The sequence below is a fragment of the Cygnus olor genome, chromosome 3 (assembly GCF_009769625.2).
Source record: "Cygnus olor isolate bCygOlo1 chromosome 3, bCygOlo1.pri.v2, whole genome shotgun sequence".
Taxonomy (NCBI): Eukaryota; Metazoa; Chordata; class Aves; order Anseriformes; family Anatidae; genus Cygnus; species Cygnus olor.
Genome location: NC_049171.1, coordinates 32,712,499 through 32,726,242, shown reverse-complemented (window position 1 = coordinate 32,726,242; position 13,744 = coordinate 32,712,499). Strand labels below are relative to the sequence as shown.

The 13,744-nt window shown below is 47.4% G+C and overlaps 1 protein-coding gene across 2 annotated transcripts; it reads right to left on the bottom strand.

Moving 5' to 3' along the window:
* Positions 1-5,093: 5,093 nt before the first annotated feature.
* MTO1 (mitochondrial tRNA translation optimization 1) lies at positions 5,094-13,555 on the bottom strand. 2 transcript variants are annotated; one of them, XM_040553387.1, is made up of 12 exons: positions 13,336-13,555; positions 13,037-13,236; positions 11,411-11,528; positions 10,491-10,780; positions 9,140-9,252; positions 8,810-9,000; positions 8,413-8,543; positions 7,831-8,035; positions 7,578-7,749; positions 6,628-6,746; positions 5,972-6,129; positions 5,094-5,793 (listed from the first exon to the last, which is right to left on the bottom strand). In XM_040553387.1, exons 1-12 carry the CDS (start codon positions 13,538-13,540, stop codon positions 5,566-5,568), a joined length of 2,130 nt encoding a protein of 709 aa, XP_040409321.1. In that variant the 5' UTR covers positions 13,541-13,555; the 3' UTR covers positions 5,094-5,565. The 2 variants fall into 2 exon arrangements, with proteins under 2 accessions (XP_040409321.1, XP_040409320.1); XM_040553386.1 differs by having other exon boundaries at positions 7,578-8,035.
* Between the last annotated feature and the right edge of the window lie 189 nt (positions 13,556-13,744).

Here is a 13,744-nt window from a genome sequence, read left to right as displayed (position 1 = left end):
GGGCAGCCTGTGCCAGGGCCTCACCACCCTCTGAGTAAACAATTTCTTCCTCATCTAATCTATGCCTACCCTATTTCAGTTTAAAATTGTTACCCCCTTGTCCTATCCCTACACTCCCTGACAAAGAGTCCCTCCCTAGCTTTCCTGTAGGCCCTCTTTAGGCCCTGGAAGGCTGCTATAAGGTCTCCTCAGGGCTTTCTCTTCTCCAGGCTGAACAACCCCAACTGCCTCAGCCTTTCTTCATAGGAGAGGTGCTCCAGCCCTCTGATCATCCTCGTGGCCCTCCTCTGGCCCCACTCCAACAGATCCTTGTCCTTCTTATGCCGTGGGCACCAGAGCTGACAACAGTAATTTACATTTAAAAGAAATTTTCAGGTTCTGCTTATCTGCAGCTACGTAGGCATATCTTAAGCAAAACCCCCATTTTTTTCTTTGATATATATGTATATATGTATATATATATACATATTATATATGGTTTGTATATATACACACATATATAAAAACTGTTTATGTGCCAACTTTTTTTTAATCATTAGCTATTTAAAGGGTCACTTAGGACTTCTTTCAAATCTGCAGTTATTCTTTTGAAGCTGGATTCTAAACAAGTTCCTCAGTAAATGGGGGGGGGGAGAATAACAAATGGCTTAAGTAAATATTTAGTTTTATACGCTGGACTGTGGCTTTGCTAACAGGACATGGGTATTTTGGAGAAAGAAACATAGGCTCCTTTGGTGTTAAAGTTGTGTCTGAGTAATGCAAACAAGCCCTTAAATAGCCTTTTCCCGAGGAAAAGAGTAGATGAATTCAAGTGTAATGATACGTTTGCTGCTACTTGACTTTTATTTCTAGTAATAATAACTAGCATTATTCAGTCTGCTGATAAAGTTATGAACTGTGGAGTTATATCAGTCTGCTGATGCATTTACGAACAGCGCTGCTTGGAGAAGGAAGGGGGATGTATGCACGTTCGTGGGGACCAGGAGAAAGGAAACAGCAAACCTGAACAAGAGAAGAGCTTCTCTGCCCCGCCACAGCCTCTTCTTTACTAGGGTAGTGCCCACGACTCACTTCTGGGCAGGAATCCCAGGAATTTCCACATTAACAGCACAGCTGAGGAGGACTGAGACCACAGAGCTGGTCCGTACCTGATGCCTGCCAACTCCAGGCAGTGTCACCGAGCCGGCTGGTGGTGGCCTGGCCAAAGTCCTGCCAGGTGCCGTGGGACAAGGACAAACCCTTGCTGAAGCAGCTGGCTCAGCACTGCCGGCCTCGGCAGCCTTTCTACTCGTGACTCCCAAAATCCCATACGCTTGCGACACTGGCCACACATGGCACTTTTCAAGTTAAGCCACATAAAATTTGCAACCGAGGCGGCTTGTCATGAGCCTGCTGTCAGCTCCCCTCGCTGCCTGCTGCTTTGTAAGTCACAGGGAGAGCTCATTTCCCATCTGGCTCCATGCCTGCTCGCCAGTCAACCACATCAAGCTTTGATTCACGTGGAACAAGAACAGCGTGTGCTTATCAGTCCCCAGCGGTGCCTGAAAACATGCCTCCTGGGGCTTGCGCTGGGAGGTGCAAAGATGCTAGAAATGAAAGTCTTCACCCTTCGCTTCATCCACCTTCCACCTCTACCACAGACAGCATCAGCCTTCCCTGAACCGTGCTCCCCGTGGGGAGCAGCGTGCTGCCCACTCGGGCTGGCTATGCAGACCTGCTGCCATGCAGGGGGGAGCTGCTGCTACAGGGACCCCGCTGGGGAAGCTGTCCATGAGGGCACGTTCGAGTCTGTGGTTCACAACCCCAGGGAGACACCACAGCCTGTCAACATATCTAGACTTAAGCATGCTAAAACGTGATGAAGTTGCAGCCTGCGGCTTCTAGGCTGGAATATTTGCCACCACTGGACTCCCCAGCACAGAGGACAAGGCTCACGCTCCACATTTGGTCACTAGATGACGGTGACTATGGAGTCAGAAAGTTTCTGATGGGAAGCCACATCTGTCTCCTCCCTCAGACTTACACATTCAGGGTTAAGCCTGTGGAGAAGTTTGTGGAAATAATAGAAAGAAACCCCTTTCCCCTCCCCCCCCCCCCGAGCACCCCTGTAGTGAAAACTATAGAAGATGAAGAATCAATCCTTTTTTTTCCCATCTCATTTTGTAATAGCAGCTGCAGTCCTTCACTTTCCTGAAGAATGGTCACCACTAACCTCCAGCACAAGAGGGGAAGGCCATGTTTTGTTTCTCACTAGCCCTGCAGAGCCACAGAAAGAAGTGCAAACAAGCACGACACAGGCCATGGCGCAGGAGGAAGCTCAGAAAGCACCCCAGAAAGCACCTCCCCGCTGGAAACAGTGGCTCCTCAGGGAGAGCAAATTCCTCCTTCAACCACTAACAACTGTGATCTTGGGATGCCCATCACTGAGTGGAGAAGCACAAGAGGTAACCAAGATGATAAACTTCTAGGCATCTACAATGACTGCAAGTGAAGATCATTGCTTACCCAAGTGCAAGGTACTTGCAAGGGCCAGCAAAATGGAGGGCTAAGGAGAGCCATTTAGCACAACCACCACTGCAACTATTAGAGCAGCTGGGTGACCATCAAAGACTGGGTAACAACAGCTTTTAGTGTCTCCTGGCATAGTACAGCTTCCTATTTTTCTCTTGCTGCCATCTTCCTGACAAAAATAATGAAAAAGATAAAGAAACTGGGCAGGTGACATTCAAGTACTATATGAAATGAAAGCTAGAACACAAAAGGAAACCAACAGTTGTTTTGAAAATATGGTACAAGGTAATATGGTAGAGATCTGAGGAAACTTTGCTCAGTAAAAACTGGCCTGTGTTCTGCAGGAAAGAAAAAAGGGGAATCACATTGAAACAGGGAACAAAGAGACCCTTGGTATGTGCAAACGAGTTAGGCCAGCCTCATGCACCCTACCCTCCCTGCTTTTCTGGTCACAGCATGGTTTACAGGAGCACGAAGTACAGTTCATTACAGCACACCCCAGGAAAAACAAACAGATGTCAATGTTAAAGACAAGCTGGTCCTGCCCTTCCCACCCCACCAAGCTCAGCAAGACCACAGGAGCTGTGAGGTTCTAAGCTCACTTTGTCTTCACATAAAAACCAAGCCTTGTACATAGTAACAAGTCTTCAGCAGTGAGTTAGAAAGCAGATGGCACAATGTCTGCAGTTTATCTGCCCATGCTATTTGCAGCAGATTATTTAGCCTTTCTGCGCCTGGATTTCTTTAGAAAACAAACAGAACTGCTTACTTACAGCTAGGACTTCAGTTAATGTCAAAAATCTTCTCAGACAAGAATTGTTCAACAAGTATGTTATATATAGCATGCCCTACATAAAGGAAATAACTAACACCTGAGGAACAGCCAGTCCTCAAACTTGTGCACGTGCAAGGTTTTACATTGCAGTAAGTACAGACATCGTTCTCCCACAAGTGTCTTGGCAAGGCAGGTTACCAGTGGCCGAGGACCCACTTCATGCTGAAATAGAGCAGTTGTTACAAAGGATTTGGAAAGCAAGGGACTTCTAACTTCATTTTTTTACCCCTGAGTTAATTCTTTCCCTCTTCCCAACTCTTAGACCACAGCTGTGCATTATTAAATAGCTAAAAGAAAGACAATCAAAACCTCACTCCTTCTGGCTCCTCCTCTTAGCTTAGTGGAATCACCCTTTGATTGACACCGGTGTGTGCAAGAGCAGAACCAAGGCCTTTGTAACACAGAGATAAAATAAATTTGGCACTAGGTAAAATTGTTTGCTTTTGTAGCAGGGTATGAGAGGCTTGCCTTTAAAAACAGACATGAATGGATGCAAGGTTTTCCTGTCAGGCAGCTGCTGACGAGAGCTAGGAAATGCAGTTTTGAGACTGCACAATCTTTTCAAAAGTGAGAGGACGAAAGTGTCAATAGGGCTTCCTTCTTCGTCTGTAAAAAACACACATAAGTTTTTACAGACATAGCTACATTGAAAATGGACAAAATGCAAAGACAATGCACTGAGCAAAGCATGAGACTTTCTTAATCAGCACTTCAGCTGGTTTGAACAGGCAGAGCAGGAAGGGAATCGGGGCTTCTTTGGATTCCCGGAGCCAGAATTTTAAGAACACCAAATCTGGGTTCTGAGTTACACTACAGAAAGTGTAACTACTTTCCTTATACTAAACCTGAAGCTTAAAGGCTTGAAGTAATTGAGCCAATAAAGCTGAAAGTAGGCCATAAAGGGGCAGTTGCACTGCTTTTCTGAACCATTCTGACATGAAGACCAACCTACAGATCATTTGCCTAAAGCTGTTCCGTACGAGCCAAGAGCTGGTGACAGAGCGACGCATTGAGGAGGGCAGATGATTCCCCAAACAGCTCTGTAAGCTCTGCCCATCCTCCTGCTGCATGACAGGATTTCTGTCAACAAAAAGGACAGAAAAGGAACCACTCATGCAGAGCAAATAGAGAACAGTCCAGAATGTAATTTCAAAATGATAGCTATATTTAACTCCCACAGAACTTGTTCCCAAGCTTGCTTGCCCATTCATTTCAGAGGATGCTGAGGATTTAAAAAGAAATGAGGTGTGTTTGAATAGAAGTACAGCGTTAAGTTTATTTTGAGCAAAAATGACTATCAGCAGAGAGACCACTGCTAAATCAGGCAAGGATTCAGTAGGTGCACAGCAAAAGCTTGAACTCAGTGTTTCCTGATGGCACGTGACAAACCGACTGATCTTGTTCAGATGCAAATTCTGTTACTGCCAGCTGCAGGGCCAGTGCTGATGAAAAATCACTGGTCCTGCTTCCCTGGGCTGCAGAGCCCCTCGCTGCTCTGGCCTCCGGCACGGGAGACTGTCTGCACGCTGCCTGGAGTTGGCAGAGGTTCACAACAAGCCCCCTGCCTTGCTCAGCACCCTGGCCGAGGCAGTCTCAGCCTTCACCAGCTCTGCAGCGAATCTAGCACTGCCTCTGTACTTTATCAGTGTGTGAACTGTGACCAGATGGAGCCAGGGCTCTACTGAAAGAAAGTAACTGCAAGCTCAGAGACAATTTCTAGTTTGCTAAGCAACAACCAAGCTCTTCAGCAAGTTTCAAGACAAGCTTTATTTATTTTAAAGGAGAACAGGAAAAAAAACATGATACAGTGTTTACATTCAGTTGGCCTCCTACACAGATTTTACTATTTGTATGGCGCACACGTTCCTAGCCAAGAGTTTCCTGTTGGCTAACATCACACTAAACCATCAGGCCGTAGCCACTGCACAGCTCTAAGCACCAGTACCAGAGTCAGTGGAGCACTTTCCAGCTCAAATCCTCTTGTGCTAATGTGGGTTCACGCTTGGTAACATTTCTTACTCATTTCAAAAGAGCAAAACACAGTCGTTTCCAAGACGCTTTATGACAGGTTTTGATGATCTGACATCTTCTACAGAAGCAGAGCTTTAAAGGCAATTCCTGCATCTTGTTGGCTCCAGACAACATCATTTTTATCTGTGACGATGCTAAGGTGAGCACAGGTGATCTTGCCACGTACTCTAGCAGGAGGCGAATGCTTCTCACACAGGTGTTTTAACAAAAGTACTCTCCAGCTCCCCTTCAGAAAGCTCTGCTGAAATCTGTGTTTGGGAAGCTGCTTTCTCTGAGTACGTTTTCCCTGGTAAATACTTATCAGTCTGAGGGAAAGCTTTTAGCTTCTCTGCCTTCTGGTGTTTGTTTTTCACAAATCTTAGCAGGTTAACAATAGCTGCTGGGGTAATTCCAGGGATGCGGCTGACTGCACCAATCTGCACGTATAAACAAAAACAAGTCAACCTAAAACAAACCCAGACTCTGAAGCCAGACAGAAATGAGATCAAAACCTGTGGGTATTCCCTTCCCTGATTCTCCTCACACCCATGTCCCTTGGGAAGACACGGAAGGGATTTCGCTGCTGTTCAGCCTTGCTGTGGCCCAGTGACTTACCGTCTGGGGACGGTTAGAGCTCAGTTTCTCCCGCACCTCTGTTGACAGTGATGCATCAATAGCAAAGTAATCTAGGTCCTCCGGCAGTTGGAGGGCTTCGTCTCGACGCACTTCTTCTATTTCCTGCTGTTGGTTGACTACACACCACTCATAAGCAGCTGTGACGGACGATCAGGGAAACGAGAGGACAAGATACAGACATTCACATGAAGTAAGTCAATCCCAGAAATTCTTGGAAGCAGAAAGAACAACTCTATCAAGATGATCAAAAGCACTGAGGAACCTTCTAGCCTCACAGATTAAGGAGCCTAATTCATATCGCTACTTTGGAAGAAATCATACTCTTTAATTTGGTACAGGAATTAAGATACACAGATTAGCTTTTCCTCTTCTTCCAGGAGAGGATGGTCTATTTGATGGAACAGTACAGAGGAAAAGCCCAGGAGTGAACACAAATAATTGATGTCACCCCACAAAGTGAAACACAGGCACTCAGACATGACTGTAGCCTATGGTAATACATGCATGCTCTGATAGGAGTGCTTCACTTCTCTAAACAGCAACATGAAACACACAGCAATGAAGTCGCTTGCTCTGCCGTTACTAAACAAACCCCACACAGATCCCGCTAGGATATCGTAACCCTTGTACTTTACCTTCTATTTTCAATCTCTCTGACAGTTCTCTCCATTGAGCAAACTTTCTCAGGGGTTCTGGGATAGCCCTTGCCAGAATCTCCATGTTGGCCTCTGGATATTGAAGCACGTCAAAGGCACTGTGGAGAACAAGAGTAGATTTTTTATGGTACGAAGTACTGTTACTTGCGTCGTTCCCAACTCAAACTTTTCAAGGTGAGGCCAGTAACAGCACAGACCAGACCAACTGCAGAGCACAGCTCACCTCCCTACTACCTCCTCTCAATACACAGATGAGCAGTTCAGCTCTCCTTGCTTGTTTTTAGGTTATCAACTTTTATTTACAATCTAAGTCATTCTGCCGCACTAATTGCTGTTATTGGTAAAGAGGGATCTTCAAAATCCCTCACTTAAGATCTTTTTGTATGTCATATGTTATAGGGTGCAGTATGATTTTTAGATCCCCATCAGCTTTTAAGGAAAAATGAACAGCAAGATAGAAGAAACCAAGTAAGGGCATTAAGGAGAGCCTTTCAAAGAGATGGAGTCAGTGACACCTTAGTCACTGGTTTAGAACACAAAAGATAGGTGAGATACAGGATGGGTAAGGTAAACAAGGGCCCTCGTGTTCAAGAACAGCCACCAGCTAACACTAGCATAAAATTTACACTGCTGCTTTATCAAGCTTTCAGCGAAGCAGCAACCCACTGCAAAACTTTCACCATTTGGTGACACCCTCAGTACAGCCAGCAAGCACTGACTGGGCCAGTAGAGTACTCTCTTTCGGAGCCTAGGTCAGTGCCAGGAGTTGTGGCACAGCAGAAACCCCAATATCACGCTTCTTCTATAGGCAAAGATCAGGTGTGAGCCCCCCGAAGGTGACAGAGCTGGAATCTTGGAGTATTGACAGCTTCGGGAAGGCTGACCTGCAAGCGCAGGTCAGACAAGAAGGCTTCAGCTGAAACCATTACCTCATAGGTGACCTTCGATTGCTACTCAGGTGAACTTCTGGCATTAGCTGGGACCATTTGGATACACTGAGCTGAAGGGATTTCAGTGCTGCAATTCCATCCTCTAAAGCAGCCTTCATCTCAACCGCTTGTTCGTATCGCCGCTGTGACACACACCCGGCTTCCTCAAAACCTGCAGAGGCAGGCGGCACATGGGACAGAGGTCTAAAACCAGGCAGCGCTGCTGACTGCAAGAGCCACCCTAAGAAACTACCTCTGTGGGTAAGCCTGGCGTCGGCGTTGTCCGGCCTGAGGGACATGCGGAACTCCACGCGGCTGGTGAACATGCGGTACGGCTCGTTGGTGCCCAGCGTGGTAAGGTCATCGATCAGGACGCCGATGTAGCCCTCTGTGCGACTGACAATGAAAGGGGGCTTGCCACGAACCCGGAGGCATGCGTTGATGCCAGCAATCACACCCTGGACAGACAGAAAGCAAAGCGAAAAACGTTTACTGGTCTCTTTATGGCTAGAATATCAGCACGTCTGCATCTAAACACTCATGCATCCAGCTGCACCTTGGAAAAAAGAATAACTGGGGCTAGTAATCCAGGCAGTATCTCCCCAGCAATACTACAACTGTCTGAAGAGCTTCTTGGCCTCTGCTGACACACCTAGAGACATTTCCCACATTTTTAATTATACCCTCCGCATGGTCTCCATGGAATCAGGGCGGGCAACAACAATAAAAACATCTCACTAGAACAAGATGGGCCTACCACGACTGCGTATCAAGGACAAACACCAAGACAATATCCCTTCCTGAGCGCAGAGTCCACACCATCAGATTCACCTACCTGAGCTGCAGCTTCTTCATAGCCTGTAGTGCCGTTTATCTGGCCTGCAAAGAAGAGCCGCTGAACAAGACGGGACTCGAGAGAAGCAGTCAGCTGACGGGGATCTAAATAATCATACTGCACCCCATAGCCTAGGACAAAGAAAAAGAGAGATCTTAAGTGAGGGATTTTGAAGGTCTCTATTCTATGAACAACAGCAATCAGTGGGGCAGAATGACTTAGTTTACCAACTTTCATTTACAATCTAAAAACCACCAAGGAAAAATCCCTGCATCCAAGAATAAATTCTAATTTTGTTTCATATTTACCTTGGTTCGCTACGCTGTAAACAAAATCTGTTTTTTATTAGCTGGTAACCAATATGAAACACAGATTTACAACTATCTGCACCCCTCACCTGGCTGTAACATCTTGGCTTTTTCCAAGCCTCGGATAGATTTGATCACCTGCTCCTGGAGCTCAGGCGGCAGTGTCATTGACAGGCCTTGAGGGTAAATGACGTTGGACTCCAGGCCTTCGGGCTCCAGCCACACCTGATGCTCACGATTTGGGAAGCGCAGAACCTTTGCTTCCAAGGAGGGACAGTATCTGCGACATGAAATAGCCATAAGCGTCATCTGATCTGGAGAAAATGCAATTTTCCAGAAGCAAAATAAGGCAGATATAGAGTTTCAGAGAGACTGTCAGCTCCCACCACTCAGAGCCTCGTATGGTGCCACATACTTACCGGGGACCCTTTGTCGTCTCCCTCACATGGTTGTTCAGGTGGAGGTTATCTTGAACAATTTGCTGAGCTTTCGGGTTAGTGTAAGTCAGGTAGCATGAGAGCTGATCTTCTGGCTGAAAGAGGCCAAAGCTCGCTTTAAGGTAATCCAGTCACAACACCCTGCGTTCTTACTGAACAGCTCGTTTCTGAGGACCTCCAAGCTTGGACAGCTTGCTCTCAATTCCTGTAGAGCTGGGTAGTGCTGTTATACCCACTGCACATACAGAATACGAGTAATATATACGAGTAATCTGCCCAAAAGCAGACCAAGAACACAACTTGGGAGTCCAGAATCTGAGTTCCATCCTACACGCTGCATTCCTAATTACAGGATGGATATTCCTATTAAAGCAACAGATTCTATCACAGCATTCCCATTAACCACAGCAACTCAAAGCCCTGAAGAGCTCTGAAGAGGACTAAGTGCTGACTCTTCAGCCACCACTCAATTAAAAAGTTTGCTGAAGACTGAAGAAACCTATCAAAATCCTGCAATTAACATGGAAAATTCAAACTTTGGAAAGAAAAACACTATGTAAAATATTTCACTATTTTTTTCTGGAACAAAAAAGTTGATAGACTTACATTCAAAACTGTAATAAATGTTGCACTTCAACTCCTTAAAACCTATTCTACAAATACCTAGGGCTTCAAGTGATATCACATCCTCAACCCCTCAATTATAGTAGGTCGATACCTATATGCTCTGGGACAAATTAACTCCTTATACTTAATCTGGTGCTGTTCAGCCACACTACATAAGAATGCCATACATTCTACACAATTTTCTTTGGAAAATTGAGTTTCCTCTTTTAATTTACTGTTAACATGCCACCTCTTAAGTTCTGTGGCTAACTCCATCCTTTCTTTCTCCTGGTCTACACTACTACTGACCTCTATTTTCAATATTTCAACCTGTTACTCTAGTGCTTTGGGTAGCAAGCAAGATACAAATCTCCACAATACTGGTCTAATACCAGCTGTATTTTGTAAACGACACATTTACCCAGCAGGAGAAGAATACTGCTAACAACACCCTATTTCATACAATTCTCACTGTAAAGATAAAGAAAGTGGTCTCCAGGTTGGGCAGCAAGAGGAAAAAGGTACTTGCTTTGAAAAGTGAGCAAGCAAATTCTTCCTTTGCATGGAAAACCTCAGAAACTTCTAGTATGAAGAATACTGCCCAGCTCACCTTCCCAGCCATGAAAATGCCTTACATCAGCTCCCTGGGGGATTCTCAGCGTGACATTCCCAGAACCACCCCGAGTCACTCCCTGGCTACACGCGCATTTGACTTGTGCTACCTCACCTTGATCCACACAGCCTTGCTGAGGAAGCTGAACGGCACAGGGGGATTGTCAGCTGTACGTTCCTCCAGGCCACTGAAGTCAATCGTGTCCTTGGCAAGCCGGGGTGGTGTCCCAGTCTTCAGCCTGCCCACGGCGAACCCCAGTCTCTCCAGCGTCTGCGCCAGCCCGATGGACGGCTGATCCCCTAGGCGCCCGGCCGGATGCTTCTCCAGGCCAACGTGGATCATGCCCCTCAGAAACGTGCCCGTGGTCAGGATGACACTCCCCGCGTGCACTGTGCTCCCATCCCCTGAAACAGCAAGTTTTCAGAGGTACATTTATTTTACCATCAATGAAGCCCTGGTATGCTGGTCTAGAACTAGACTAACTGTCCACCAAGGGCTTATGCAGCTTTTTTTATTTGACGAAATCAGTACCTCAATAGCATTAATAACAGTAACTACCATAAGCAGCACATACAGTTACTCCTATATTTTTATTATTCCCCCAAGTGTGTTACCCAAACACAGAAATCCTACTCCTGGGAAAAATTCCTATCCAGGCCTTCATTTTGGAAAGCCTACTTACTAGACCAGCGAGTGGTAACAAACCACGAGACTGCTAGTAACAGGACACTACTGTCCAGAAACATCGTCTGCAGCATACTCTGTTTGCCAAATAAAATTTCATAATACCGCGTGGAATTCAAAATCACGAGTCTGGAGAAGATTAAACATATCTGAATTCTCAATATCCAACCAATCATGTTTTTCATTGTGTTAGAGATACTTAGTTAGGCTTAGTTTACACCCAGCCTAATTGGGTGTAATTTGCCTATTGGCTAATTCAACTTTCTCACTGCTGAATCAGAAGTGTTTACCCTGCAGGCTGCTCTTAGTGTAAAGTAACTGAAGGTGCTTACGGAGCTGCTTGCACATACCCAGAACGACTCCTCTGACTCGGCACTTCCCAGGATGGTCTGGTTCTGGTTCTGTCAAGAGAAGATCTTCCACAGATGCCTCATGAACTGTCAACAGTGGTGTGTTAAGGATTTCCTTCTGTCATGAAAGGAGTTACTGCAAAAATCTAGGAAGTTCTGAGACATTTCAGCAGTCCCACACCTTGCCATTTTACAAAATATGTTAGCTTCTTCCCCTTTCCACTCTTACCAGGCCACTTGACAGACATTCAAGTACTGTACCAGTTCCTGATTTATTAAGTAGAACTTTCCATTCACAGAGTTTAAGCTCAAAAGAAACTATTTGTTTATGAACACTGAAATGTATATACAACATTAGAGAAATGTTTAAACCTACACTGAGCCCCAACAATCTGTACTGTATTAAAGCACCAACCTGAAAGGTATCTAGTTTAGACAGGAAGATGTCAAAAAAAAAAAGTATCATCTTCTATAATTCATCCTAATACTGCAGCTTTGACTAATATATTCTAATACTCCAGCATAAAAATACACAGAGAAAATTCCAAGAAATAAGCCCACATTTTAAAACTAGTCATCATTCTTAATTTTCTCTTAAAATACTCTGCAACACCAATCCTGCTGTTTTAACCCAACAGCAGTATATAGGTATCCTAATATGTTGATGATGTATCCTGAAACAGTCGTCTTGGGAACCCTCTACGCTAGGGCTCCTGTTCCCAGCTTGATGCTGTCCCTGCTCCACCTCAGCAGGTGCGTTCAGGTCCCAGCTTCTAATACAGAAGCAGGAGCTGGTGGCACGCATGGTGAGTCCAGCTGATCATCCTACCCACTGCTCTGTGGGGCATCTGACCTGACCACCCAGGGCTTGTAAGAACACAAGGCAGCACTGCCCTATTTCTGCAGAGCCGCCTCAGACTGGGTTTTTGCAGACAATGTTGTGCTCTGCAATAAGCGGTATTACCACCAGCTGCATTTCTCTTTTAAAAGGTAGGTGTCACATGATATAAAACAAAATATATTTTAGATTTAAGTTTCCAGAAAGGAAAAAAAAAGTATGTATTTGAGAGTACATAATGCGTCTCAATAACATCACATGTTGTTTATCAGCTAAGGAACTAGGATTCCTTCGCAGCTTTTTGCAATCCTCGGATCAATGTTTCTCCTTCCTCCACGTGCTTTAATTTTCAGATATCCTCACACACTGCAGAACAACTGAGACCTTTTTGAGAATATTGAACAGCGCAGGCTTCCTTAAGGTTTGTTTGGCACTACCTTCTGTTAGTCTGATCTGGAGGGAATGGCCTCAAGCTGTGCCAGGGGAGGTTCAGGCTGGAAACAAGGAGACATTTCTTCTCAGAAAGAGCAGCCAGGCATTGGGATGGGTTGCCCAGGGAGGTGGTGGAGTCACCGTCCCTGGGGGTGTTTAAGGAAAGGTTGGACGTGGTGCTTACGGACATGGTTCAGTGGGTGATCTTGGTGGTAGGGGGATGGCTGGACCAGATGCTCTTGGAGGTCTTTTCCAACCTTACTGGCTCTACGATCTCCTCATCTCGGGACAGCTTCAGTAACCCCTGGCCTGGCGCAGCCCTGCCATCACCCGCTGCCCCCCCATCCCTCTCTCACCCGCATGTTGTCCCTGTAGAGGCCGCGGTCCACCTGCGCCCGCAGCCCCCAGACGGCCGGTCCCTTGCAGCGGTTGAGCACTTTGTAGTGCACGCCGGCCAGGTCGCACACCCGGCCGCACAAGCCGTCCAGCGCGTCCACCTCCCTGACGAGGTGCCCCTTGCCGATGCCGCCGAAGGACGGGTTGCAGGACAACTGGCCTGCGGGGAGCACACGGGGAGAGAGCCGTCAGCGGCCGGGGGGGCAGCGCAGGAGGCCCCGAGCCGCCCCTAACCCGGCCCCGGTCCCGGTGCCGGTACCGATGGTGCCGATCTTGTGCGTGAGCAGCAGCGTGCGGGCCCCGCCGCGAGCAGCCGCCGCCGCCGCCTCGGTCCCGGCATGGCCGCCGCCGATCACCACCACCTCGTAGCCCGCTGCCGGTGCCGCCCCGCTGCCCGCCCGCCGGGGCCCGGGGCTCGGTGCCGGCGGCAGCGCCAGGCGGCGCCACCGCCTGCGGCACAACATGGCTCCCGCGGGCTGCCCCCGCCGCGGCCCGGCCCCCGGAACGGGAAGCGGGGCCCGGCGGAGCCGCCACGTCCCGCGGCGCCCGGGCGCCCCTCAGCGGCCGCCGGCTGCTCCGGGAGGGCGCCGGGGAGGGCGGCGCCTCGGGTCGGCTCGGCCCGGCCCCTCCTCCCGGCGGGACTTTCGGTTCCTCGGCGCCGCCTGGAA